The following is a 27,950-nucleotide window of genomic DNA, read 5'->3' on the forward strand; positions in this document are numbered from 1 at the left end:
TTCTAATTCGAAAAGGAACAGCTCACGAAAGGTGACCGCAGAGACAGATGAGCTGTGGAGGCTTTCTGAGGACAACCAATCCCACAAGCCCCACCGAATTCCTGGCAGGGAAACCTGGCAAATCCCGGCCCCGAAGCCAGAAGGGCATCTCACAAACCCAGGGATACCCCAGCCCCATTTCCCCCTTCAAGGAAGGGACCGACTGACGTACGCATTTTTAAAAAAATGTCTTTCCTGAAATTTGTTGGAAGCGAGAAAGAGACAATCATTAACATTTTAAAAAGTCCATACGTTTCCCCCGCCCTCCCTCCCACCCCCCCCCAAATTTCCAGTGTTCTGCAAGGTTGTAAAAATAATGTCCTTATTTTACAAAAGGCTGCGGGTGCACCGTGTGTGGCGTGGCCGGCTCGGTTAACGCAACGAAGCGGTTTTCCCCTTCGGGAAAGTGGCAAAGACTTTAAAAAGCTGGCTCAGGTCTTTGGAAATGATGGACCAGTTCCCCGTCGAACCCTCTCGGTCCATGGGAGACGCGGTGGAAAGTTTCCGTGGCGAGTGGGGCCACACAAGGGTCTTCCGGAGTCCCTTTGCAGCTAAGAGCGAGCGGGTGGCGGGTCCAGGAAGCCCTGAAAAGGGGCATCCTCCCTTTTGTCCTTAACACGGAGGAAGCGGAGAACTGGACAGTCCTGCTTGGATGTCCTGTTTTTTTCCCCCTGTGGGGTGTGGAGAAAACTCACCAAACTTCACATTTCTGCCGGGGATTCATGGGCGAACCGGGCCGGCACTGAAAGTGCTTGGCAAAGGCCTCGGAATTGGAGACCGTCCCGATGACTCGGAAGCGGGAAGGGCTGTGGGGATCGGTGACGAGTCCTTCGTAGGAGCTCTCCGGCGTACGGACGGAGCACCAGACCTGGGAGAAGCGAGGGGGCAAGAGCAGGGGTGAAATTCAGCAGGTTGTAACAGGTTCTCCAGAACCGGCCGAGGAAATTTTGAGTAGTTCGGAGAACTGGCAAATACCACCGCTGGCTGGCCCCATAGTGGGGAGGGAATGGAGATTTTGAAGTACTCTTCCCTGGAGTGGGGAGGAAATGGGGATTTTGCAGTATCCTTCCCCTGGAGTGGGGAGGGAATGTAGATTTTGCAGTATCCTTCCCCCAGGTGTGGGGAGGAAATGGGGATTTTGCAGTATCCTTCCCCCAGGAGTGGAGAGGGAATGTAGATTTTGCAGTATCCTTCCCCTGGAGGGGGGAGGAATGCATATTTTGCAGTATCCTTTCCCCAAGAGTGGTGAGGGAAACTTTCACCACTGGGCAAGTGACAGGGCTCAGCGGGGCAGATGGAGGGGTGGAGGGCTGAGAGAGACCTTGGAGGAGTTGTGAGGGGAGGGGAGAGAAGGCCCGAGAGCTCCCACCTGGGCAAAGGCAACGAAGAAAAGCTGGTCATTGGTCAGGCCAAGGGCAGGCAGAGACGCCTCCCTCCCATTCTTCTTTACCCAGTTCCGGTAGGCCTGTAGGGCGAGGAAAGAGCCGAGTGAGCCATACCCATGTAGAGCCAGGCAGGAGCTCCCCGCAAAGGTCTACACTTGTCTACTCACCCGGTAGGCAGCCTTAAGTCCCCATTGTCCGCAATGTTCTCCCCCAGTGTGTGCTTGCCGTTCACGGCTTCACCGTTGACGGAGTAGTTGCCATACTGCTCCACCAGGCACTGGGTGTGCTGCTTGAAGGCTTCCACCGAGGAGTTCTTCCACCACGGACGGAGGTTGCCGTCCTTGTCATATTCACGTCCTGCCAGGAGGAAAAAGAAGACCAGAGCTGGTCTGGTTTGCCAGGAAGAGGAGAGCCAGGCCTGGCATATGGCCTGGGAAGAATTCGCTACCCAGGTCCTGTTTATCCGGAGGAGGGAAAAGCCCTGGCTTTCTTCCCCCCAAGGAGCTTCCCTGCACGCTCACCTTGGTCGTCAAAGGCGTGAGTCAGTTCATGGCCCACCACAACGCCAATCCCCCCAAAATTGATAGCCCTGGAAAAGAAGCCACAAGACAGAAAGGCTTGATTGGACAGGGTCCTGTGTCAGTCCCGGCGCTCTCAGTGTCTAGGAGCTGCCATTCCATTGGTGGGAAAGATTCATGAGTGGGGCGTTTCCTGACTTGGATTGCTGTCAATTAGGGCATCTTACGGAAACCTGGCCCAGGGACCCTCGTTTCCCTGCCAAAGCCAAGAGCTTGAAGGACCTTCGGATCCTGCAGTGACTTTCATGCAGAATGGCACCAGCGCAGGCAGCCGGGAAGTTCCTGGAGGAAAACGGGTGCCTCTGCCTGCCTCGCCGGGACCACCATCTCCCCCCCCCCACCCCTGATGCCCAAGAGACAGTCCTTCGTACTTGGGGTAATTCCGCGTGTAGAATGGAGACTGCAGAATTCCCGCGGGAAGATGACTTCGTTCTTGGTGGGGGAGTAGTAAGCATTCACCGTCGGCGGGGTCATGCTCCACCTGGGGAAGACAAAAAACCAAGGGGATTCATCAGGACCAAGGGCTCAGCTCTCCCCTTAAGCCTCCTCCTCTCAAATTCCTGAGTGTTTGCACTTTTTCCAAAAGAACAACTAAGAGGACTAAAGGCCTGGAGACTAAAACAAACGAAGAACGGTTGCAGGAATTGGGTGTTGTGTCCCGCCAGCAGAGCTGGCAGCAGATTCGGACAGTGAGGATGTTGGGGAAGAACCTGGGCAGTCCTGGAGTCTGGGGGAGGCTCTGATGAGGGCTCTGTGTTGGAGGCGGGGCGGGGGGTCAGGGCTGTCCGACAGTTATTAGCTGCTTTTGGAGTCAGACAAACAGCTGGAGCCTGTTCCCAGTGTGCGCATGCGCAGAGTTGCCAGACGCAGGGAACAGCCAAGGAACAAGGGTTGACTTGGGAGTAAGGCCACAGTTAGACGGTGAATGGCCCCTCCCATAGGGAATAAAAGAGGAGCGAAAGGGGAGTGGAGTTTACAGGACACAATTAGTTCATTCCTGAATTCTTGCCAAGTAGTGCGGCGTCTGAAAGATATCGGCCTGGCCACTTTCCAAGCCTGACATAGGTTGGTAATTGTGAACTATCTTGAAAGACGGTGGGAGAGGAAAAATTTTGCTGGAGAGGAATTCACTCTCAATTAAATAAAAGGGGTTTATCGGGACGAGGACTTGGCTTCGTGCTGCTGGGGAAGCCTAGGTCAGAACCTTGGGTTTGGCTAGTCTAGAGAAAAGAAGGACTTTGGGGTCATGATAGTATTCCAGGATTTGAGGGCTGCCCCAAAGAAGAGGGGGTCAACTTATTTACCAAAGCACCTGTAAGCCGGACAAGATACAATGGGTGGAAACTAATCAAGGAGAGAAGCAACCTGGAATTAACTAACAGGGAGGACAATTAATAAGTGGAACAGCTTGCCACCAGAAGTTGTAGGGGCTTCATCTGGAGGTTTTTAAGAAGAGACTGGACGGCCACCTCCCTGAAATGGGATAGAGTCTCTTGCTTGAGCAGGGGGTTGGACTAGAACCGGGATGGTGAACCTATACCCACGCGTGCCAGAGGTGGCACGCAGAGACCTCTCTGTGGGCATACGTGCCATCGCCAGCTGTTCTTGTGGTTTCCAGAATGCATGTGCCAGAGCACCAGGAAATGCCCTGACAAACAGCCAAAAACCAGGCTGTTTTAAAGGCTGTTTTCAGGCCAAAACGCCCCCCAAAATGCCCTGAAGAACAGCTTAAAAACAGGCATGTGCGCACGCCAGCCAGCTGGTCTTAGGTTTTTGGTGCTCCGGCATGCACATACATGCACGGTGTGGCACTTGGTGCCGAAAAGGGTTCCCCATCACTGGACGAGCGACCTCCAAGGTCCTTCCAGCTCTATTCCGATTGATCGATCGATCTGGCCCAAGAAGACGATTCCTACTCATGGTCGCGGTTCGGAGGCTTTCGAAGCTGGTCGTTCGCCACCCGGGCAGAGAAGTTGTAGAACCGCATGACGTTCTCATAGTACAGGTCAGTCACGGGTCGTACTGCCAAGAAGGGGGGGGGGGGGCTCATCAGATCCAGATGCCCACCCAAGAGGGTTCCATGGGGCTGGTGCGTTGCCCCCCCCCCCGCCCGCCTCCCTGCATGCAGGTAGGACACTCACGTCGTGGAAGACTTTGTCCAGCTCTTTGGGGTCCAGGATGAACTTTGGATAGCCAATCATGTCATAGATGGCGTCGGCCTTCTCTCTGGCTGACCGCCTGGTCTCCTCGTCCATCCACACAAGGCTGGCCAGGCTTTCCTCCAGCGCCCTTTTAATCTCCAGGATCATCCTCTGCCTGTAAGGGAGCAAGGCTAGCCGGCCGTTCTCTGGCAGTGTGGGACACCCCAGGGCGGAAGGGCTTCGGAAGGTGGAGGAGGAATGCGGCTGATCTAGGAAGCAGGGCTCTCCTCCTGGTTGGGGGGGGGTGACCTGCTCCAGGGGAAGCCCGCGACTCTGAGAGGAGCCCAAGAGGTGGGTACCTGGAGCCCCCCCTAAAGGTAAAGGTTCCCCTCGCGTATACATGCTAGTTGTTTCCAACTCTAGGGGGCGGTGCTCATCTCCGTTTCAAAGCCGAAGAGCCAGCGCTGGCTGAAGGGGGTCTCTGTGGTCATGTGGCCGGCATGACTCAACGCCCAAAGGCGCACGGAGCACTGTGACCTTCCCACCAAAGGTGGCCCTATTTTTCTACTTGTATTTTTTAAATGCTTTCGAACTGCTTGGTTGGCAGAAGCTGGGACAAGTCACGGGAGCTCACTCCGTTTACGCGGCGCAAGGGGTTCGAACTGCTGAACTGCCGACCTTTCTGATCAACAAGCTCAGCGACTTAGCCACTGAGTCACCATGTCCCTAGTTACCCTCCTTCTAAGAGGCCCGCAAAAGTGGGGCAGCTCAAGCCATGCAGGGGGAGAAGGAAAGACATGCTTACGACGGCCCGGCTGTCTTCGGCAAAGGTGGCCTCACAAACATGGCCCCCAAGACGAAACCCAGGCTGTTATCCGTGTCGCCGATGCAATACTTCCAACGGGGCACACAGGTCTGCCAGGGAAGGGGGGAGAAGTTACTTGCACCAGCTCTGGCCTCTGGCTGCCCACTTAAGAGATGGCCCTGTCACATTGGCCTTGGCCAAGCCCTTCCCTTGGTCAGAGTTGCTGTTGGGTTCAGGCGGTGGAGGGTAGGAGGGGGCGTGGCCGTCTGGTGCCCAAAGGATGCCTGTGGCTGCTGGCACCCGGCCGAGTTGGGAAACGCCTTCCGATCCAGGGTACCCGAGAGCCAGGTGGGTGTGGTGTTGCAGGGCTGGCAGCTGACAGCAGAGGGCGCTCCAGGGCAGCCAGTTCCCGAGAAGCAGGGTGGGAAGCAAGGGACATCTTTTCCTTCCTGTCTGACGGGACTTTCTCCAACCCCGGCTACCCCCCCCCCGTGTCCTCCTCTGCACCCACCTTCTTCGATCCATACACAACTTCCAGGAACTTCCCTCCGCATCTTGGAACCGCTGGTCCAAGAAACCCGCTCCTTTCCTCACCAGATGCCAAATCATGTAGTTACGCAACACCCTGGCACAAGCAAAAGAGAAGGGCTCAGGAAAGTGGGGAGGGGAGGGGAAGGCTTTCTTCTGCCTTGGCCAGGAACCAACCGAGGTCCTCCGGCGCAGTGCTTCTCCCCCCCCCGCCCCCGCCAAAGTTTCCACCCCTCCCTCACCTCTTGTCCGAATTCAGGATGAGCAGGGAGACACGCTGGAGATACTCCTTGGCGTAGACCACTATGGGCTCCGATTCGTTGATCTCCACCGGGTCGAAGACTTCCTTGAGCAAGGGCATCCAGTCGATGGCCGGGGCCAGGTCCTTCCGGGGCAGAAAGGAGAAGTGGAGGGGGTCAGATCTCCCCTTTCCTGCCTTCTACCCAATCGCCACTTGGGAATGTAAGGTTGGCTAGAGGACGCCAGCTGATCAGACTGGGCTCCCAGGAGTAGAACTGGGCTGAGGACGCCGGGTTTGGCTTTATTCTTTTTAAGCCTCCTCTTGGATGGGAAGGAACGTATCCAGGAGATCTGGGGTCCACCCAATCCTTGTTCTGACCCAGCTCCCCAATCCCTCTGAAGTTAACGCAAAAGATTCCTTTATTAGGAGCGCCTGCATCCCGGCAAAAAGTTTCTCTCTCACCACAGGCTAACAGGTCTGTCCGGCAGGGAGATGAATAGTCGCCTGTCGCACCTATTCATCTCCGCCTCCTGCCTTTTGTGACCCGTCAAAACCGCGGTCCACTAAAGCGCGCCCGATTAAAGCGCGTACCTGACGTCATCAGCAACGCAACAAATACGACCGCGAGAAAAAAGGGCGCTTTAAAAAGCGCTTTTAAAGCAAGCCGATTCACATAAAGGTAAGGGTTAGGATTAGGGTTAGGGTTAGGTAAGGGTTAGGGTTAGGTTTAGGTTACGTTAAGCGTTAGGGTTAGGTTTAGGTTAGGTTAAGGGTTAGCGTTAGGTTTAGCGTTAGGTTAAGGGTTAGGTATAGGGTTAGGTTTAGGGTTAGCTTAAGGGTTAGGCTTAGGGTAGGTTTAGGGTTAGTTTGGGGGGGGTTAGGTTTAGATTTACGCGTTAATTTAAGTTTACCGCTGTATTCGTCACGCTGTGATGACGTAACGTACGCGCTTTTCGTCGAGCGCGCTTTAGTCTACCGCGGTTTTGTGGTGGAACCCTGCCTTTTATCCCCAGAACTAGGGTGGGGCTTTGCTAGTAGCAATGGGCTCTTCCATCCCAAGGACCAGCCCATAGATTTCCACTGCTCTCCTCTCCTCTGCCTTCTGCACATCCATGCGTCAGGCATTGGGCCCAGATGTTCCTCCTCTTCCTCATCAGCCACCTCCAGACCTGGGGGCTGTTGACTCTCCATCTAAGGGCTGGACCGAGGGACGGTCAGCCAGGCTCTGCCTCAGTCTCTCTATCTCTCTGCCACCACCATTCCCTCTCCTCCTCCCCAGGTCTCAGGTTGCCCTGATGCTGACCCTGACTCCCACATCTCCTCCTTCTTCTCTGATTCACTGCTGGAGGGAGCGGTGGCCGACAGGCCACAACAATCTTCATCTGATGGGCTTCTTGGCACATTTTCCCACCCAGAGGAACGATGCTGGGATGCCCCTGTGCTTCCCCCCTTTTCCAGAATGCGGTCCGCGCGAGTGATTGTGGGTGCACCTCGGTTCGCCCACATAACACCTATCCTCCGCGAGCTGCGCTGGCTACCTGTTGATCTCCGTGTGCGCTTCAAGGTGCTTCTTACCACCCACAAGCCCTCATGGTAGTGGATCTGGGTACTTGAGAGACCGCCTTCTGCCAATTACCTCCTCGAGACCCATTAGATCTCATAGATTAGGCCTCCTCCGAGTGCCATCCGCCAGCCAGTGCCGGCTGGCCACTACGCGGAGGAGAGCCTTTTCAGTAGCAGCTCCGACCCTTTGGAACGATCTCCCCCGTGGAGATTCGTACCCTCACCACCCTCCAGACCTTCCGCGCAGCCCTCAGATCTGGCTATCCCGTCAGGCCTGGGGGTAAAGATTATAATTTGCCCCCACCCGAATGCTGAATGAATGTTGCTTATTTTTTTAATTACATGGTTATGTTATATGTCATTGTATGTATCCCCTCCCATATAAGTTGTTAGCCCGCCCTGAGTCCCCTCAGGGAAAAGGGCGGCCTATAAATAAACTTATTCTAATTCTAATTCCAAGGAGGCCAATCAGACGCAGAGTTGACAGCAGAGCTCCCAACTTCCCACTGGCCACAGCCTGCCTCACCGTGAGCTTCCCAGCCTGCATTTTGTGGTAATCACTTCCTCATCCCGGAGCTTCTCCTGGGGGGTGGTGACGTTGGCCAAGTTGGTCTCAAAGTCCAGGATCTCCTGCATCTGCGGCCGGATCGTGGCCTCTTCCTCCCCGCTGACCAGCATGCCAAGCCGGACCATGTAGTTTAGGTACGCCACCAGTACCTGCAGGACAAAGGTGTTGTGACCTAGGCTTCCCCAGAAAGCAGGAGGCAGAGTCCCGGTCCCGATAAAACCCCTTTTATTAAACGAATGGGAATTCCTCTCCTTCACATTTCAGCGAAGGCCTGGCAAACAGTCTTTCAAAGGAGTAATTATGACCACAGACCTTAACTAGCTTGGAAAGCTGCCATGTAAATATATTCCCCAATGAGTGCTGTGCAAGGAAGACTGGGCACAGAGTCTCTGAGATTCACGGACAGATTCTTCACACTCCGGAAACGAATCTAACGACCGTACCGACCAATGTTTCCTGCAAAAGCCCACTCCCTTTTCGCTCCTCTTTATTTCCTATGGGATGGGCCAATCACCTTCCACCTGTGGCTTTACTCCCAAGTCGACTCTGATTTCTTACCTGTTCTTTTCTTCTGGCAGCTCTGTGCATGCGCACACTGGGAACAGGCTCTAGCTGTTCCTCTGCCTCACTGATGTCTGACTCTGAAGGCAGCTGATAACTGTCGGACAGCCATGGCCCCCTGTCTGCCTCCGACACAGAGCCCTCGTCCGAGCCTTCCCCAGCCTCCAGGACTGGCCCACGTTCCTCCCCAATCTCCTCACTGGGCTGCCAGCTCTGCTGGCCACTGGCGGGCCGCAACCCAAGGAAAGAGATGTGGCATCATGGGCTCAACCAGGAAAGAGCCTGAGTTTGGGCAGGACAGCCATGCCGACAATGCTTTAATTTCTTCATGGCTCGGGTGGTGGGGGTGGCACAAAACAAGGCCATGCCACCCTCGGAAGGCGACAAGAGGGCACAGTCTGGAAGGAGGGAGGCTGTGCCTCTCAAAGGGCCTTGGATGCAGGATGATGACTCACTTTCTCGTTCTGTGTTTTGTTGAGGTAGTACTCCCTGGACGGCAACCCCAGCCCCGACTGGTCAATCTGGAAGAGAAGAAGCAGTAGCAAGAGAGGGGTGACCCTGGGCAGAGGGGGCAGAGCAGAGCGGGTGGGCAGGTAATTCGAGCAGGAGGGGTCCCCTTACCTGAATGATGTTGCTGCTGGAATTCTTGGAGTCGGCACTGACAGAGATGGAGAAGAAGGGGGTCATATGGTACTGGGACATCAGAGCCAGCAGCATCTCATTGAAGCCGTCCTCTCCTGGGGGGCGCTCATATTCCAGCCTCCAAGCTGGGGGGGGGAAGAGAAAGAGACCCCCTCAGGGTCAAGAGCAGGAAAGCCAAAGGGGCCCAAGCCCCACCCAGCCTGGCTTTCTTGTCACCCCGACTGTAAATCTTAAAAGAGCATCAATTTCAAAGTTTAGTGTGATGGGAAATGTAGTCAGAAGCTAGTACTAAATCAAACAGGCATCTCCGGAGCACAAAATACCGTATTTTTCGGAATATAAGACGCTCCGAAGTATAAGACGCACCTAGCTTTTGGGGCGGAAAACAAAGGGGAAAAAATCTGCTTCTGCCTCCCAGCAATTGGCCTCCTTGCAACAAACAGCAAACAGTAGTCATATACACTTTGTGATGTTACATTTCAGACTATACTTGTACAAATGCTGTTAAAATTGATGTGGCTTTCTGGAAGTATACGTTATTCTCTGCTATTTAAAAGATGATACAATACCACTGGGCCTCTTCAGATCAAGCATTTATTTTAAAAAGCTTCTTCATTTTGTTAAGCTGTCTAGAACAATAATAAAGCAAGTCTTTTAAAATAAGTCTAATCATTTGAACATTCTGTAGGCATTTATAGTTATTGACTTACCTCCTTGCAGCAAAACAGGCAACAGCCTGATTAGCACAAGAAAAAAAAATCTGTCTCTGCCACACAGCAATTTGTCTTGTGGAGCAAACAGCAAGTTTCACTTTCAGTTTAAGTGGACCTCCTGATCTTCAGCTGTTTCGGGCTGCAGGGATTGCTATAGCTGATTGCAGTCTCCCCAAGTCCCATTTTCCCGTTTGCTGCAAGGAGGTAAATTGCTAGAAGGCAGAAGCCAAAAGGTGGGGGCCGATGGGTGGGTGAGGCTACATTCAGAGTATAAGACACATCCAAATTTTCACCCTCTGTTAGGGAGGGGAAAGGTGCACCTTATACTCTGAAAAATAAGGTATTTTGTGCTCCGGAGATGCCCGTTTGATTTAGTACTGGCTTCTAACTACACTTCCCATCACTCTGAACCAAACCCAGGTTTAGCTGGGAGTTTTGGGAGCTGCAGTCCAAGGCACCCAGGATGCTGAGCGGAGAGCCCTGGAGCGTCTGTTCGCTCCCACAAGGGGTTGGCCCAGAGTGCTTTGAGGGAAGCAGAGAAAGCTGGATGCTCCCGCCAAGTGAGGCCTTTGCTCCCAAGAACCCCTCCGGCTACCTTCTGAATTTGATCCACCAGCGGCCTGGCTTGCAGCTCCTCTATTCGGCTCTCGTTCATGCAGGACTGGTAGTAACGCTGCACTTTGCGTTCAGCCTCACTCAACGATGAGGCGGCCGTGGTGTTCTCTGCAGAGAGGAGAGACCAATGAAGACCCTGGCCTCCTGCGCCCCACAGCCAGTGGTGAAATCTAAAATTTTTTGCTACCGGTTTGTTGGTGGGATCATGTGACTGGGGTGGGCGTGCCTATGTAGTCATGTAACTGGAGGATCAAAAGACAGAAACTCACTTCTAACAATCTCCTGCTGGAGCAGGGTTGGACTAGATGACCTCCAGGTGCCTTCCGACTCTGGATTATCCTCTGAAGCTGCGTCTAGTGCCTTGTAGTCTTTCCTTCCTCTCCTTTTTCCCTCCCTCCCTCCCTCTCTTCGTTTTCTTTCTTTTCTTTCCTTCTCCCTTCTTTCTTTTCTTTCTTTCTTTCTTTCTTCTTTCTTTCCTTTCTTCCTTTCTTTTTCTTTCCTTCCTTTCCTTCCTTCCTACTCCCCTCCCTTTCTCTCTTTCTTTCTCTTTCCTTCTCCTTTCCTTTTTCTTTCTTCCCCTTCTTTTTCTTTCCTTCTTCCTTCCTTCCTACCCACCCCCGCCCTTTCTATCTCTTTCTTCTCTTTCTCTCTTCTTTCTTTCTTTCTTTCTTCTTTCTTTCTTTCTTCTCTTTCTTTTTCTCTTTCCTTCCTTTCTTCCTTCCTTCCTCCCACCCTCCCTCCCTCCTTTCTTTCTATATCTTTCTTCTCTCTCTTTTTTTCTTCCTTCCTTCCTTCCTTCCTTCCATTCTCAGCCCCCACCACCTCCTATTTTTGGCCCCTGCTAGGCTGCTGGGAGCAAAAACAGACCCCCCCACACACACGTTTTTGGCCTAGGAGGCCTCAGGGAAGCCTGCTGGGAGCAAAAATGGACACACACACACACACCCTGGGTTTTTGGAGATCCTGTAGTAAAAAAAAATGCTTAAAAAGGAAAAAAAAGTTCCAAAGCTCTGCTGTGTGACCTGCGATCGTCGGAATGTATTTTTTAAAAAACTTTTTTTTAGTATTTTTTACTACTTGTTATCCGAACCAGGATTTAGGATCTGTTTGGGGCTCAGCTGGGGAGAACAGTCAATCCTTCCCAGGGAGGCCTCCCTCGGAGGGGTGCCTCCTCCCCTCCTATGGGGCACGGAAGAGGCACACAACCCCGCAAAGAGCCCCAGGCTGTGCAGGCTTTGCTTCGGTTTTTTCTGGAGGGGAGGATCAGGCACTTCTCTATCTGGGGAGAAGTGGGGAGGGCTCTTCAGACGCCCAGACAGACAGACGGACAGGGCAGCCATCGGAATAAAGGAAGATAAGGGTCTGTAGCTATGGAAACCCCCTCCCCTCCAGACTGTGCCCCTCTTCACTGCCCAGGGAGGAATATTTAATCAGGGAAAATTCCCCCCCCCCATCCACACCGCACATGAATGCATCTTTGGGGCGGGGGTGGGGGGAATCATTCCTGGGAAATTGCAAGAGGCCCAGTCATGGAAAAACTGAAGTGGGAGAGGGGGGTCTGTTGTGGAGCGAAAAGCCACAGGAAAGGGAGGAAACACACAACCAGAGAGAGAGAGAAACACACACACATACAGACAGTTTTTCAGGGGTTTCTGTCCTTCTCTAAGGCAGTGTTACAAAGCTTGTGCACTGCAAGTACACCCTCCCCGGGAGAAGAAACAACCACCCCCCAGCATCCAAGAAGGGGTAATCTGGCATCCTTCGCCCCTCCCTTTTTAGCCCAAGGCTGGGGGCCCCCTCTTTCAGTCCCCAGAAAGCCTCTTGGCCCCCTTTGCAAGCCCCTCCAAAGGGGTACACCCAGAGGTGGCATTCAGCTGGTGTCAAATGCCCTTAAAATGCCCTCATTGATTCATAAGTATCAAGTCAAGTTTTCAATACAAACCAGGCATTCATTAGGAGCACATTAGGCAAGATCTGTTCGCAGTCAAGCCTCTGCTTTGTTTGATTTATCTCTGAACTTTACCCCCGTTCCTTCCCTCCCCTCAGTCTGTGTCATAAATCCCATTACCCTACAAGGTGCACCCCTCCCAAACCGTCTGCAGTAATCTGAGATCTGACTCCAGCCGACGGTACGCATGGAATACACTCCCCTCCATTCTGGCCCCATGACAACAATGAGTGTTGACAGCCGGTTATCTCCAATTCGGGTGAACCGGTAGCGGTGGCTGTGGGAGTCTCCGCCCAGACGTGATGCGTGAGCACTGTGCATACGCAGCGCGTGAGAGCGGAGCAACCAGGTGCATGCGCACGCTCACATTTGCGAACCGGTAGGGAAGGTAAGTGAATCCCACCGGTGGGTACATCCCTAGCTGCGACCCCCTGCCCCCCAACTCACCCAGGAGGCTCTTGAGAGCAGCCAGATTGTGTTCCCAAAGCTTGTTGAAAGTCCCCCAGCGGGAGTGACCGTCTGGGATGGGGTTGTTCTTGATCCAGCCACCGCAAGCATAGCTGAAGAAGTCCTCGCAGGGGTCCACCCCTTGGTCCAGCGAGCTCAGGATGGAGCTGGTCACCGAGATGCAGGCCTGGGTCAGGCAGGGCCCTGAGGGGAGGAAGAGGAGGCGGCTGTCATCGCAGGCGTGGGGCTGGGGGTGGGGGTGGAAGGCCCGCCCGAAGGGGACAGGCCTGGCCGACGGACAGACAGCAGGACTCACGCGTCTGGTACTGGAAGAGCAGGACAGACAGACAGGCTAACAGACCCAAGAAGAGGATAACCGTCAGGATCAGGAGGCGCTTCTCCGGCTGCGGCCGCTGCGCCCAGCAGCCCTTTCTGGCCCCTGGCCCGCGGAAGTTCACCTGGGAGAGAAGGAAGGAGGGAGACTCAGGCCCTCTGAGGCAGAGGAGCAGCGGCCCCCTCCGCCACGGGGCGCAGAGGCCTGCGTGAGCCCTCCGTGTCTCCTTGCCAGCTGCGGTTTCCAGAGCCTCAAAAGAGACAGAAGGACGGCAAAGAACCTCCTCCCTATCTCAGGGCTGCGAGAGAGAAAAAGCAGGAGCTTCAACCAACATTAAGAATGCAACCAGGCCCCTCCTGAACCAGGCCATAAGCTCAGCTGGGTGCCAGGTGCCACCTCTGGCTCGGCTAAGGAGGAAAACCTTCCTTCCCAGGGAGGACTAGGATAGGATAGGATAGGATAGGATAGGATAGGATAGGAATAAAATAGAATAGAATAAGTAGAGAATAGGATGTAGAGAATGGAATGGAATAGAATAGGGAATAGAATAGAATAGAATAGAATATGGAATAGAATAGAATAGGTAGGGAATGGAATGGAATAGAATATGGAATAGAGTAGAATATGGAATAGAACAGAATAGGTAGAGAATGGAACGGAACAGAACAGAATAAATAGAGAATGGAATGGAATGGAATAGAGAATAAAATAGAATGAGAATAGAATAGGGAATGGAATGGAATAGAATAGGGAATAGAGTAGAATATGGAATAGAACAGAACAGGTAGAGAATGGAACGGAACAGAACAGAATAAATAGAGAATGGAATGGAATGGAATAGAATAGAGAATAAAATAGAATGAGAATAGAATAGGGAATGGAATGAATAGAATAGAATATGGAATAGAGTAGAATAGGGAATAGAATAGAATAGGTAGAGAATGGAACGGAACAGAACAGAATAAATAGAGAATGGAATGGAATGGAATAGAGAATAAAATAGAATAGAATAGGGAACAGAATAGAATAAGAATAGAATAGACTAAGTAGGGAATGGAATGGAATAGAATAGAATATGGAATAGAGTAGAATAGGGAATAGAATAGAATAGGTAGAGAATGGAATAGAATAGAATAGGGAATATAATAGAATAGAATAGGGAATAAAAAACCCTTTCCTATTGATAACTTTACATACATTCTACAGGTGTACATATATAAGAATCTGTATGTAAAGAAAAAATAATGAACTTTTTTTTAACAAAAAAGGAAGTGGGGCGGAGTCCCAGGCAACCTTTTGCGGAGGTGGGGGGGAGGGGTTGCCCTCCCCTCCTGCCCTCCCTCTTCTCACCTGGATCCCATTTGGGTAAATCTCTCCCTCCAGGGAGTCCACCAGCTCCTCTTCGTCCAGGGTGGCCCGCTTGTAGGTGGACATCTGAAAAGCGGAAGGGCAGAAAGACGCTCTCAGCACATCTGTGCCCCACACCTGGCTCTTGTGCCCCCACCGGGCCCCACATATCGTACATCTGCCCACTCAGGCCACAAAGCAGCCAACCTTCCCATAAAGCTGGCAGTGGGGGAAGGGGGGGCAGGGTGAAATTCCCTCCTAGCCTCAGCGTCCCACGTTCCCCCTTTTAGCCCCACACAGCTCAGACCTCCCTCCTCCTCCTCCTCCTCCTGCTGGAGAGGGATCGCCTCTGGGCAAGGAAAGGAAGGCTGGCAAGAGAGTTCCAAAACAGGAAGCCCATCCAGGCAGGCGGATACCAAGGGGGGGGGGGGTTGCGAAGCCACATTCCTTGCGGAGAGGCGCTTCCTGGAAAGCCAGCCCCACAATGCCTGCCCCTCCCCTGCCTGCCCTCCTTCCCTGCCCACAAATCCGGAGATGCCCGTTGTCTGGAGGTGCCTCTCGGCGCCAACCCGACGGGCACATGGCAATGCTTGAGCAGAACCAGAGGAGGCTCTGCCCACGACACCCACCAGCCTTGACCCGGCACTGCCCCACCGCACCGTTCCAGCCCCACAGCTCCGGTTAGACTCCCGAAATTGCCTGAAGGGCTGCCCCACCGACCCAATATCCTCTTCTTCCTGGGAGGGTGTCCAAGGGAAGTGGCTGAGCACCCCTAGGGAATCCCCCCACCCCACCCAACCTCCATCCCCACTGGCTCCTGGCACAATGTCTGGTGGGCTTATCTGAACCTCTCGGCTTCCTGTTTCAACGCTGGTGGCGCCTGGCTGGTGCAAAACTCCAAGGCCGTAACACGGAGAGGCACTGTACCTTCTCTCCTTGGATCTTCAGCCCAGTCTCAAGTGCCAGCTTGGACCCTCCCCAGACACATGTTCTAGGGGGTGCCACGCAACATCACTAGCAATTTCAGAAGCCCCAGTGACAAGGGTGAAACGCTACCGGTTCTGGCCAGTTTCGCTAGAACCGGTAGCCAAAAATGCTAAGGTTCACCCAAGCCGGTAGTTTAAAAAAGCTTTATCGTTGGCATTTATCACCAACACGATTGGCTAAAATGTACCCAAACATGAAGCCGACCTGCTGGAGGTATAAAAAAGTATAAGGGACCTATTATCACATATGACGGACCTGCCCGGAAACACAAAAATATTGGACAAAAATTTGGAACTGGGTGCAAGAAATTATAGGAGAACAGATAAAATACAAACCCGAAATCTTTCTACTGGGAATAATCAAAGGGAAATATACAAAGAAAATTAAGTACATATTAACACATCTGCTAACTACAGTTAGAATAGCATTTGCCCAATGCTGGAAACAAAATAATACCCTCTCGGATGAATTAGTGATAAAAAAAACTTTGGATTGTGCAGAGATGGACAAATTAACACTGAAATTAAAAGACAAAGAAGAGTCGGAATATTATGAAATTTGGAACAATTGGTACAAATGGCTGCAAAACAGGAATAAAATTAATTAAGCCAAAAAAACTATATATATATATAAATATATATAGAACTGTGTATAAAGTGTGTAAATATAGAAGCGAAATATTATATACATGTACAGGTATGATGACATAACAATGTTGATGTAATGTCTGTAAGGTGTTGTAGAAGGGAAAAATAATAAAAAAAATCTGCTTAAAGAAATAGGTTTAAAAATGGGGGGGGGGAGGTTCTGTGACACTTAGGACATTTTTTTCACATTTTAAAGCATTTTTCCCCCTGCTGGTTTTGGCAAATAGGTAAGGAAAAAAATGCTTTAAAAAGTGAAATAAAGAGGGACCGATGATCGCGCAGCTCACAGCTGATCCGTGCATTTGACGGAACCATTGTTTTTCACTTTTAAAAGTATTTCCCCCCCTACCTATTCGCCTGGACTGCCAGGAAAACAAATGCTTTAAAAAGTGGGGGGGGGGGAATATAAACAGAGAAAATTATTTGTATGAAAAGATAAAGTTGGGATTGCTGAAATGCCAACCCGAGAACCCATCAGAGAAAGTAAATTAGCAAAAGGCAATAACGGAAAGGAAGGGGGATGAGGAAGGAAAAGAAGAAAGGGTAAAGCAGAGAAAGTAAGGGTGGGGAATGAAGAGTAGGAGAGGGGGGAAGGAGGAGGAGAATAGAGGAGGAGTGGGGGAAAGAGAGGGGAAGGAGAAATGAGGGGGGAAAGGAAGAAAGGGCAAAGCAGAGGAAGGAAGGAAGGGAAGGAGAAGTAAGAGTAGGAGAGGGTAAGAAAGAATAGAGGAGGAGTGTGGGAAAGAGAGGGGAAGGAGAAATGAGGGGGGAAAGGAAGAAAGGACAAAGCAGAGGAAGGAAGGAAGGGAAGGAGAAGTAAGAGTAGGAGAGGGTAAGAAAGAGAAGAGAGGAGGAGTGGGGGAAAGAGAGGGGAAGAAGAAATGAGGAGGGAAAGGAAGAAAGGGCAAAGCAGAGGAAGAAAGGAAGGAGAAGTAAGAGTAGGAGAGAAGGTAAGAAGGAGGAGAAGGGAGGAGGAGAGGGGAAAAAGAGGGGAAGAAGAAAAAGAAGGAAGGAGAGGAGGAAAGAAGAAGGGAGAGAAGGGTTGAGAAGATGGAAGGAGTAAGGTTGCTGCAAAATAAGGGGAGGCAAGAGGTGGCAAGAAAGTGACCCAAATTGTATTTGTGTGTGTGTGTGTGTGTGTGTGTGTGTGTGTGTGTGTGTGTGTAAAAATGAATGTAGATACTATGATGAATAGACAAATGTTAAATAGCAATTATAAGAATGTATATCTATAAATGAATTTGAAAGGGAAAAATTAAACCCATTTTTTTAAAAAAAGGGGGTGGGTGGGCCATGCCTACCCAGTCACATGGCACACCCACCCACCAAGCCACGCCCACAGAACCGGTGCGCCCCACCCAAAAAAATTAGATTTCATCACTGCCCGGTGGATTTCTGAAAACGGACCAGACAGGACAGAGGTTTGGTGAAGCCTCCTTGCTCAGGGGCACTGTACCTCTCCAGTGTAGCCTCTCTCTATTGCCCCATCTCCTGGAAGGAGGCAAACCAGGCCCTTTCCCTAACGCAGAACAAGACTGTGATTTTGCTCATTAACCAAGTCCCCAGATGGCCTGGCTAGAGACAAACTGTCAGGCTGAGGCTTCCTTCCCATCAGAGTAAGACCAGCTGCAAGCCCTCAGGGGGTCTCTTCATAACCCCACTCACCCCCAGGCTGCTGGGGAAGCAGCACCTCCGCCTCCTTACCCTGCCCCATGGCCGGGAGCTTCCCGGCATCAGCAGCGGGGGGGTCCTGTTTGGCTCTGCTGGGTTGCAAAACAGCCCCCCCCCCCCTGTCTGCTGGCTCTTCCCAGGAAGAGACGACAAAAGTTTTTTTCACGAGAAGCCATCGCAACCTCTGTCCTGCCACTTCCAGCTGGGCTGGACTGGACTGGCCGGCTTTGGAGAGGCACCCTCCTCCGTCCCAGCTCTGTCTTGTGAAAGGCATGAGTCCGAGCCTTCTCTCCCCCACCGCAATCTCTACCTGCGAAGCTGCCCGGAGAAAGCGAAGCCGAAGCGAAGCTCGGTCAGCCAACCGGCAAATTCGCCTTGACAGAATCAAGGCGGAAGGAGAAATCATGGTCCTATCCCACGTTCCCAGAGGAGAAGGGAAGCTGAGCGAAGCAGGGTGGGGGGAGATGGGGTGGGGGTATCAGAGAAAAGCCTTGGTCAAGGGAGATGCTGGCCTCCTGGCTGCATCCCTGGGCAAAGATGTCCAGGGATGATGGCCAGGCCAAGCAACCCTTCAATTCAAGATGGGTGTGCTTTGTGCCAGAGGAGGAGGAAGAGAAGGAGGAAGAAATGGAAGAAGAGGAGGAGAAGGAAGAGGAGGAGAAGGAAGAGGAGAAAAAGAGGAGGAGGAGGAAGTGGAAGAAGAGGAGGAGAAAGAAGGATTGAATGGATGATACCTTATTTTTAATAATTGCATTTTTAATATTTATATGTTTTTACTTTGCTGTGAGCCGCCCAGAGTCCCAAGGGAGGTGGGCGGCATACAAATCTTATCAAAGTTGAAAGTTGAAAGAGGAGGCAAAAGAGGAGGAAGAAATGGAAGAGGAGGAGAAAGAGAGTGGGGAGGAGGAAAAGAGGAGGGAGAAAGAGAGAAAGAGGAAGAAGTGGAAGAGGAGGAGGAAGAGGAGGAGGAAAAAAGAGGAGGAAGAAATGGAAGAAGAGGAGGCGGAAGAGTGGGGAGGAGGAAAAGAGGAGGAAGAGGAGAGAGAAGGAGAAGGAAGAGGGGAAGAAGTAGGAAGAGGAGGAGGGAAGCGGAGGAGGAAAAGAGGAGGAAGAAATGGAAGAGGAGGAGGAGGAGGAAAGAGAGGGGAGGAGGAAAAGAGGAGGGAGAAAGAAGAGAAAGAGGAGGAGGGAAGAGGAGGAGGAGGAAGAAGAAGAGAAGAAGAGAAGTAGGAGGAAAAGAGGGAAAAGAAGGAAGAAGAGAAAGAGAAAGAAGAGGAAGTGAAGAAGAGGAGGAAGAAGAGAAAGAGGAGGAAAGAGGAAGAGGAGGAAGAAGGAGGAGGAGGAGGAGGAAGAGAAGGAAAAAGAGAAAGAGAAGGAAGAGGAGGAAGAGAAAGAAGAAAAAGAGGAGGAGGAGGAAGAAGTGGAAGAAGAGGAGGAGGAGGAGGAGGAGAAGGAAGAAAAAAGAAGAGGAGGAGGAGGAAAAAGAGGAGAAGGAGATGCCTCTTTGCCCCCTGACCTTATTCGGGTAGACGCACACACATTGCTGTTTGCCCCGCCAGCCTGTGGATCTTCTTACAGGGTAAACAAGCAAGGAATGTTGAAGAGCAGCTGGTGCACCTGACTGCAATCCAAGCAGCGTCAAGGAAGGGCCCCACCACGGAGCAACCGGCCTTCCCATCACACACACACACACACACACACACACCGAGACATATACACAGAGAGAGAGACAGACAGAGAGAGAGAGAGACAGAGAGAGAATACAGAATAACAGAGTTGAAAGGGACCTTGTAGATCATCTAGTCCAACCCCCTGCTCAAGCAGGAGACCCTGTACCAATTATACCACAGACAGACAGACGGACGCAAATAAATTCCCCTGGAATGAATTGCAAATCGCACCACCAGGGAAAATCCATGACCCCTCCCCACATTTTCCTTCCAGATGGCTGGCCCCCTTCTGGAGACGCAGAGTTATCCCAGAGGCTCACTGCGATGGCTGCCGAAGCTGGGATGTTTTCCCCACACCGAAGCGAGCACCGTCTTCTTGGGCCGAGGAACAGGCGCACGTGCTGGAATTTATGTAACCCGCACCGCCCACCCCATCCCACAACGGGAGCCTATAAAGGGAGAGCGAGACACAGTCCAGCCTGGCAGAGCTCTCAAGGAACGTCCCCCGCGAGGGCCGGCCAGCTGAGGAGCAAACGAGGCCTTTGGTCACAAAGAAACGGGGGGGGGGGAGAGGAGGAGGGAGGAGAAGGCAAAAATGGCCACCCGCTTCTCAGCATTGTCTGGGGGAGCCGTTTTCCCACCAACTTCAGCCCCCCCACCACCAGATAACGGCGCAGCTGCTCCTTCGGAATTAAACTAGATGATACTCCCTGAGACTTCTCGGGAAACAACAACGGAATGGAAAATTGCTGGGCACCTTTGCCTGGGCAAAATTGCACCTTCTACCGCTGCACCATGGAGAGTATTTTAACTTACTGCCCCTGTGTCTGGTTTGCCAATTGCCCAGGGGCAGACAGGACAGCGCTCTGGAGGGTCAACATCATTGCCCAGAGGATGATTGGCTGCCCTCTCCCCAGTTTGGAAGAGCTTGATAGCTCCCACTGCCTTAAGAAAGTTCAAAACATTCTTAAAGATCCATCTCATCCTGGGCATCCCTTTTTTTTTAACTATTACCATCTGGCAGCCGGTACAGGACAATAAAAACAAAGACCAATAGGCTGAAAAACAGCTTCTATTCCAAGGCAGTAAGAATATTGAATTGTACGGTATAGTGCAATATGAATGCAACATCAGGGGTTTTCAATTTCAGTGATATAGCATGGGAAGGAGGTGTATTTGTGTTTTTATTTTTGTAGTTATAATATACACTTAAAGTAGAATAAAATATGGATTACAAATATAAGAATGAAGACATGGCATAAAAAGGACAGTTATAAGCTTGCTTAAAAGAAATGTCATCATTCTCTAACCACAAGATGTTCTAGCCAACGTCCCTATGTCAAAAGTCCAAACCACAAGGTTCAATTAAAGTTCCTTAATGACACGTACTCCATAAACAAAAGGAGAAATAAGACCCTATCTCCTTATAAGGTTTTCTCCTCAAGGTAACCACTAAGAAATGAGTTAAGGGTTTCCGCGTTACGCTGCCTTTGAGAATGTATAAGAACGCGTGCTTCGATAATGAAGGTTGTTCAGAACTTGCAATGCTAAGCCATGGGCTAGCTTTCTCAACCTGGCTGCCAAATAAACTTTTCCTGTATCCTGAGAAGTCTAAAGCCTGTCATTTTTTGCAACACACTGAAGATGGCATTTCATTTCGTTGTACGATGTGCAATCACAGTAAAGTAAAAGTAGAGTAGAGTAAAGTAAAAGTAAAGTAAAAGTAAAGTAAAAGTAAAGTAGAGAGTAAAGTAAAAGTAAAGTAGAGTAGAGAATAGAGTAGAGAATAAAAGTAAAGTAAAAGTAGAGTAAAGACAAGTAGAGTAGAGTAAAGTAGAGTAGAGAGTACAGTAAAGTAAAAGTAAAGTAAAGACAAGTAGAATAGAGAATAAAGTAAAGGTAGACTAGAGTAAAGACAAGTAGAGTAGAGTATAGAATAGAGTAGAGTAAAGTAAAAGTAAAGTAGAGAGTAGAGTAAAGTAAAAGTAAAGTCAAGTAGAGTAGAGAATAGAGTAGAGAATAAAAGTAAAGTAAAAGTAGAGTAAAGACAAGTAGAGTAGAGTAGAGTAGAGTAGAGGGTACAGTAAAGTAAAAGTAAAGTAGACAAGTAGAGTAGAGAATAAAGTAAAAGTAAAGTAGAATAAAGACAAGTAGAGTATAGAATAGAGTAGAGTAAAGTAAAAGTAAAGTAGAGTAGAGTAAAGACAAGTAGAGTAGAGAGTAAAGTAAAAGTAAAGTGGAGTAAAGTCAAGTAAAGTAGAGAATAGAGTACAGTAAAGTAAAAGTAAAGTAGAGTAAAGTAAAGGTAGAATAAAGTAGAGTAAAGGTAGAGTAGAGTAAAGTAAAGGTGAGTGGAGTGGAATAGAGTAAAGTAAACTAAAACTAAACTAAACAGAACAACATTCCCCATTTAAATCAAGGGGAAGGCAACTTCTGACCCCAGGCCTCAAGCAAGGAATGTGAGGTGGTTGCTTCTCCTCCCTCCCCCGTAACACACACACACACACACACACACACACGGTCTCCCTCGCCAAAACCACTGGCTGCCCACCAAGAAGCCCTGAGCCAAGGGGATGCTAGCGGAAGCAGCCCTCGCCGACACAAAATCACAGCACTGCAAGAAACGAAAGACTTCAACTCTTCCCACGTGCCTCCCCCTCCCCCCCCCCCTCCCCGCTTCTCATTTAGTTCAGAATCAGCACAAAACTAATGCTGGCAACTAAATCTTTTTCTTATCCCTATTTATTTTGGTTGGGAAAAAATGATCAAGCAGCATATAGACTTGAAACCAGAGATTTTTTTGTTGGGCATTCTACCGGAAAAAATATGATTAAAAAGATGATATATCTGGTTTTACATAAACTGCAGCCAGAATTGTATATAAATATTCCATGGCAACAGGGACAGTCCCGGGGAAGCCGCCCTGTCTCATCTTGCCCACCGGCATTCCCGTTCCTCACCATCCAGTCAGAGCTGAAGAAGCTTCTTGGATGAGAAGCGAAATGTCTTCGAAAGAAAAGAAAAAACAAGGAAGTCCAGTTGCCTCTTGAAAAAGCACCTCTGGGACAACCATGACCTGGAGGACTTGAGAATCTCTGCAGACTTTTAGATATACAATTTGGGAGGACCACCCTTGGAATGGTGGGGGAACAGGAAGGGATTCCCAGAGGGGAAAAAATTGGAGACTACAGGAACCATTTGCACCACTCAGGTGACCCTGAGGACACAGGCAAACCTCCAAGAGGCCTCAAGGACTCTCCAAAAGGATGCAAATGACCGGCTGCCTGCAAGGAGTATAAATCCTTCCGTTCCCCACCATCCAGTCAGAGTTGATGAAGCTTCTTGGATGAGAAGTGAAACGTCTTCAAAAGAAAAAAAACCAGAAAGTCGAGTTGCCTCCTGAAAAAAGCAGCTTTGGGTCTCACCAGATTTCTTGACCAGGAATAAAACAAAGTGGATTGTTCATCACGGTGGGAGCTGCAGGAAGGCCTGAGGGCAGGAGATGAACCTGAATCAAACTTCCCTTGGGGTGAAATGAATGACCATAGGCTCTCTCCTTCCTTCTCCATCTCTCTCCTCTCTCTGTCCTTCCTTCTCTCTCTCCTCTCTCTCTTCCTTCTCTCTCTCTCCTCTCTGTCCTTTCTTCCCTCTTTCCTCCTCTCTCTCTCTCCTCTCTCTCTTTCCTTCTCTTTCGTCTCTCTGTCCTTTCTTCCCTCTTTCCTTCCTTTTCTTTCTTCTTTCTCTTCCTTCTCTTTCTCTCCTCTCCTCTGCCTTCCTCTCCTCTCTCTCCCTGCCTTCCTTCTCTCTCTCCTCTCTGTCCTTCCTTCTCTTCCTCTCTCTGTCCTTTCTTCCCTCTTCCTTCCTTCTCTCTCTTCTCTCTCTCTTCTCTCTCTCTCCTGCCTTCTTCTCTCTCTCCTCTCTCTGTCCTATTTCTTTCCTCTCTGTCTTTCTTCCCTCTTTCCTCTCTTTCCTTCCTTCTCTCTCTCCTCTCTCTCCTCTCTCTCTCCTTCCTTCCTTCTCTCTCTCTCCTCTTGGATGAGAAGCAAAACATCTTCAAAAGAAAAACCAGAAAGTCCAGTTGTCTCTTGGGGGGGGGAAAGCACCTTGGGGACCCCAGCGGGGATCTGTTCAGCATCTCACCTCTCTTCCCCCTTCCCCACTAACCTTGTCCTCCGCCCTGGGAAACAGAAACTGGGCCAAAAGACTTCCTACCTGACCAAAGCTAGAGCCCCCCCCCCAGGACTTGGGTCCCCTTAGGTCAGGAAGCCAGCAAAGGCCTTCCTGGGGAAGACCCCTGGCTTGTAGTGGTCCTGCACAAAGGGACATTGCTGTGTCCTTCCACTCGCCCAGGAAGACGAGTTTGAAACCCACCCCATTCTCTTTAGCAGCCGGAAATAAGGAGTGTTGTACTCTTGAGTGCAGCGACACAAGGGAAACTGGGCAACGAAACCCAGAGGCGTTACTGGTTCTGAATCACTTCCTGTTCCCATTTCTCACTGGGCCTGGAAGAGAACAGGCTGCGCAGTTCCCACTGCAGCCGCCAGCAGGGCTCCCTTCCATCTGGACCGGCTCACCTTCCCGGGGTTGAGCACGAGGCAGAGCCTCTGTCCCTTGCCAGAGGAAATGTTCTTGGCAGCCTGGCAAAGCCAGGAAAAGTGGCGCAAGCTGCTCAGGCCACAGCAGGATGCTGCCCACCCAGAAATGACCCATGGCCTCAGAGCAATGCAAGGGCCGGCAGCTGTTGAAAAGGTTGAAAAGGGGCCAGAGCAACCGGCTGGGCACCCCACAAGCCCCGAACAGAAACCAGGCAAGGAGAAGAGCTAGGGCAGGTTGTCCTTCTGCGGGCAGACAGACAGAAATGCTGAGGAGATAGATAGATAGAAAGTTAGAGAGAGAGAGAGAGAGAGAGAGACAGAGACAGAGACAGAGAGAGACAGAGACAGAGAGAGAGACAGAGAGACAGAGAGACAGAGAGAGAGAAATGCAGAGTTACAGAAAGAGAGAGATGAAAGAGAGTGTGAGAGAGAGAAAGCAAGAGAAAATGAGATACACAGAGAGAGAGAGAAAGAGAGGAGAGAGAGAGAGACAAAAAGAGGGCAGAGACAGAGATGAGAGAGAGAGAAAGAAAGCGAGAGATAGAGAAAGAAGTGACAGAGATACACAAAGTTACAGAAAGAGAGAAATGAGAGTGTGAGAGAAAGTGAAAGAGAAAACAAGATACACACAAAGAAGAGAGAGAGAGGAGAGAGAGAGAGATGAGGGGGAGAGAGCGAGATGAGAGAGAAAAAGAGACAGACAGACATGAGTGAGACAGAGAGAGACAAAGAGGGAGAGGGAGGGGGAGAGAGAGAGAGACAAAAAGAGGGGAGAGACAGAGATGAGAGAGAAAGAAAGCGAGAGATACAGAGAGAGAGAAGAGACAGAGATACACAGAGTTACAGAAAAAGAGAAATGAGAGAGTGTGTGAGAGAGAAAGTGAAAGAGAAAATGAGATACACAGAGAGAGAGAGAAGAGAGAGAGAGGAGAGAGAGGGGAGAGAGAGGGGAGAAACAGAGAGATGAGAGAGAAAGCGAGAGAGAGAGAGATGAGGAGGAGAGCGCGAGATGAGAGAGAAAGAGAGACAGACAGAGACATGAGTGAGACAGAGAGAGACAAAGAAAGAGAGAGAGGGGGAGAGAGAGAGAGAGAGAGAGAGAGAGAGAGAGAGAGAGAGAGAGAGAGAAGATGGGTGCTGTGCCACGATGACTACAGATGAGAGGATGAACCAAGGCTTAAATCGCAGATAGCACTTCCTGCCCCGAAGCAGCAAAAGAAGGGCCGGATCCACCATTGCTCAAGGCCCACAGGAAGCGCAAAAAACACTTTTCCTGCCTCTTTCTAAGTAGTCCTGCCCACTATGAGACTGGGCTACCTTACCCGTCAGGTCTCCAAAGTAACTTCTGACCGTTCAGGGCGCCACGAGGCAGTCGGAAGGGGCCAAGCCAACCCCGGGCCTCCCTCTCCTAGCAGAAGGGCGACTGGGAAGCAGCTGCGGAGTGGCTGCTGTTTACTTGCCTTCCCGGTCCCCATCCCACCCCCCAACCTTTTCCTGGCACCAGGCGAGGAGGAGATGTCAAGCAGCTGCGTCAGCAATCCAGGGGAAGGGTTCCAGCTTTTTCCACATCACTCGTCTACAGGAGCAGCAGCGGGCGGCTGTTCTTAGGGGGGGAGGGCAAAGGTCACAGAGGCCGCCTGCCCCTCTTAGACAAGAGGGCTGGGAGGAACAAGGGGGGGGGGCGGTCTCCACTCTCCTCCTCTCTCAAGAGGGCCGCTCTGGCCAGGCACCCCAGGATCACCGGGGTCTTGTTTGCAAGGTCTTGGAGCCGAAACTGAAGCAGCCTCGCTGGAGGGGAGGCCCGGCAAGGCTTTGGGGGTAGGGTGGGGGGGTGGAGATAAGAGCGGCCAGTGGGGCAGAGGCAGTTCTGGAGGGGCTACCCCAGCTAGCTGTGGCCTAGAGGTGGCGCTCTCGCCTCACAATCAGGAGGTTGTGAGTTCGAGCTGAGGTAGGGGCAAATGTAGGGTCTCCTGCTTGGTCAATGGGGTTGGACTAGATGACCTTCAAGGTCCCTTCCAACTCTATTAATGTCAAATCTGTTAAACGGTGTAGGGTCTCCTGCTCGGGCAGGGGGTTGGACTAGATGACCTTCAAGGTCCCTTCCAACTCTATTAATGTCAAATCTGTTAAATGGTGTAGGGTCTCCTGCTCGGGCAGGGGGTTGGACTAGATGACCTTCAAGGTCCCTTCCAACTCTGTTCATCTGTCAGCAGGAGCCTCAAACTTTGTCCTCAGCCTTCCCCACGCTCCACAAAGCCTGCGGGGCTGGCGACCCTCCAGAGGATGAGGGGCCTTCTACTCCGTTCCCTCAGATGACACTGGAGGATGAATAGGAGGCTGTTGGGGGGGGGGTGTCATCCCCTCCTTTCGCCCCAATTCAGCCCAGGGGCCACTGAACATTGCGGGCCGATGAAGGGCCAATGAGGGGGCGCGGCAGGGCCTCCAATCAGGGGTCACCTGGAGTTTTTTGGAGGGAAACTTGCCTATAAAAGGGGGGCGGCTGAGGGAACCCGGTCAGAGCTGAAGTGAAGAGCCAAGGGGAGGCAGTCCCGACAGGATCCAGCCCCGAAGACTCTGCGAGTTCCCCGCCCGGGAGAAGAGAAGCAGCGCTCCGAAAACCTCTGTCGGAGGCACCGCCGACCCGCGAGACCTTCGCCGGCTCCGACCCAGAGCTCGGCTGGGGAGCCCATGGGAGAGCGTCGGCCAAAAGAAGTCCCGGCCAAGCCTCGCTCGCAGTGCCCCGTCCCGAGCCCGCCGAGGAAGGCGGCTTCTCCCTACCGAACCGCGAGCGCCGTTTCCAGTCCCAGCAGACTAAAAAGCGCGTCAGCTGGCCCGGCAAGGAAGTGAAGCCGGGGCCGTTCGCGGAAAAGTCTCCTCAGCCCGCCCGCCCACGCCCGTGTGTGTCCGCGAGGCCAAAAGCCCGGCCAGCGCCTCAGGCCCGAGAGCAGCCCGCTGGCCGGAGGGGCGCCGGGCATGTGCGGCTCCGCCCTGGCTCCAGGCGCTCCCTCAGTGGCCTCGGAGAACGCACCATGTTGGGCGAAGGAGGGCGGGAGGCTGCCGCTCTCCAAGGAGCGTCTGGGGCCGCAGTTGTGCCCCGCGGGGGGAGCGGGAGGAGGGAGCCCCGGGTAGGGTCCTGTTCCGCGGCTGAGCCTTTCCGTCACCGCCAGACGAAGCAGGCGAATTCTCCGCCTTGAGCCACGCTCGCTGAGGACTAGCCGCGTGGAGGGTCGGGGGGAAGGGCTGGAGTCCCACAGGGGAGAGGAAAGGGTCCTGTGTATCAGCTCCCTTCCCCTGAGTCCCCCTTTCCCGGCTCACCATGGCCGTCGTCTCCGCCGAAGGGCTCCTTCCTCCGCGCCCGACTCGCCGCCCCGTGTCAGCCTGCGGGGCGGCCGCCGCGCACCACAGTCGTGAGGACGCCGCCGCCGAGTTAATCGAGCGGCACGGGCGCTGCCCAATCGCAGCCGGGCAGCTGGACACACCTGGTTCCGCCCGACCAATCCCAGGCGGTGGGGGCGGGACTTCTGCGGGCGGGGAGGAGTTACAGCAAGCGATTGCTTTCCTGCCCAGGTGCGCTTGAAGGTAACCACGCCGCGCCGCTTACCTGGGCGAGCGCGGCGGAGGGAGGGACGCCGGGCTCTTCCCGACCCCCGAGCTCACTCCAGAAGCTATGGGGCAGGAGACTCGAGCGGCCGTCTGGATTTGTTTGTCCCCACGGAAACATCCCGGAACAAGATGCGCTTTTCTGCCCCGATCCAAACGGGGGGAGGGCGGGTGCCTGTATACGCATATATGCGCATATATCAAATTGTGATGCTTGGCTGTCAAAGCAGATCAATCCAGTTGAATGAAACGGAAGAGCTCTCAATTTTCATTCTGTTTTGCAACCTTATGTTTATTAAAAGAGTGAGCCACAAACACCCAGGTC

At 51.9% G+C, this 27,950-nt stretch overlaps 1 protein-coding gene across 1 annotated transcript; it reads right to left on the reverse strand.

Moving 5' to 3' along the window:
• Positions 1–27,461, reverse strand: LOC116518420 (endothelin-converting enzyme 1-like). The gene is given in 24 exon segments (XM_032231793.1): positions 1–907; positions 1,409–1,504; positions 1,592–1,614; positions 1,617–1,781; positions 1,946–2,013; positions 2,374–2,416; positions 2,419–2,483; positions 3,919–4,024; positions 4,140–4,312; positions 4,941–4,980; positions 4,983–5,058; positions 5,460–5,494; positions 5,497–5,573; positions 5,719–5,861; positions 7,807–7,838; positions 7,841–7,997; positions 8,865–8,930; positions 9,031–9,149; positions 9,152–9,176; positions 10,360–10,487; positions 12,775–12,978; positions 13,091–13,232; positions 14,459–14,542; positions 27,341–27,461. Coding segments are annotated over 24 exon segments (2,247 nt in total). The 5' UTR covers positions 27,344–27,461; the 3' UTR covers positions 1–730.
• Between the last annotated feature and the right edge of the window lie 489 nt (positions 27,462–27,950).

Source organism: Thamnophis elegans, chromosome 15 (genome assembly GCF_009769535.1).
Source record: "Thamnophis elegans isolate rThaEle1 chromosome 15, rThaEle1.pri, whole genome shotgun sequence".
Lineage (NCBI taxonomy): Eukaryota > Metazoa > Chordata > Lepidosauria > Squamata > Colubridae > Thamnophis > Thamnophis elegans.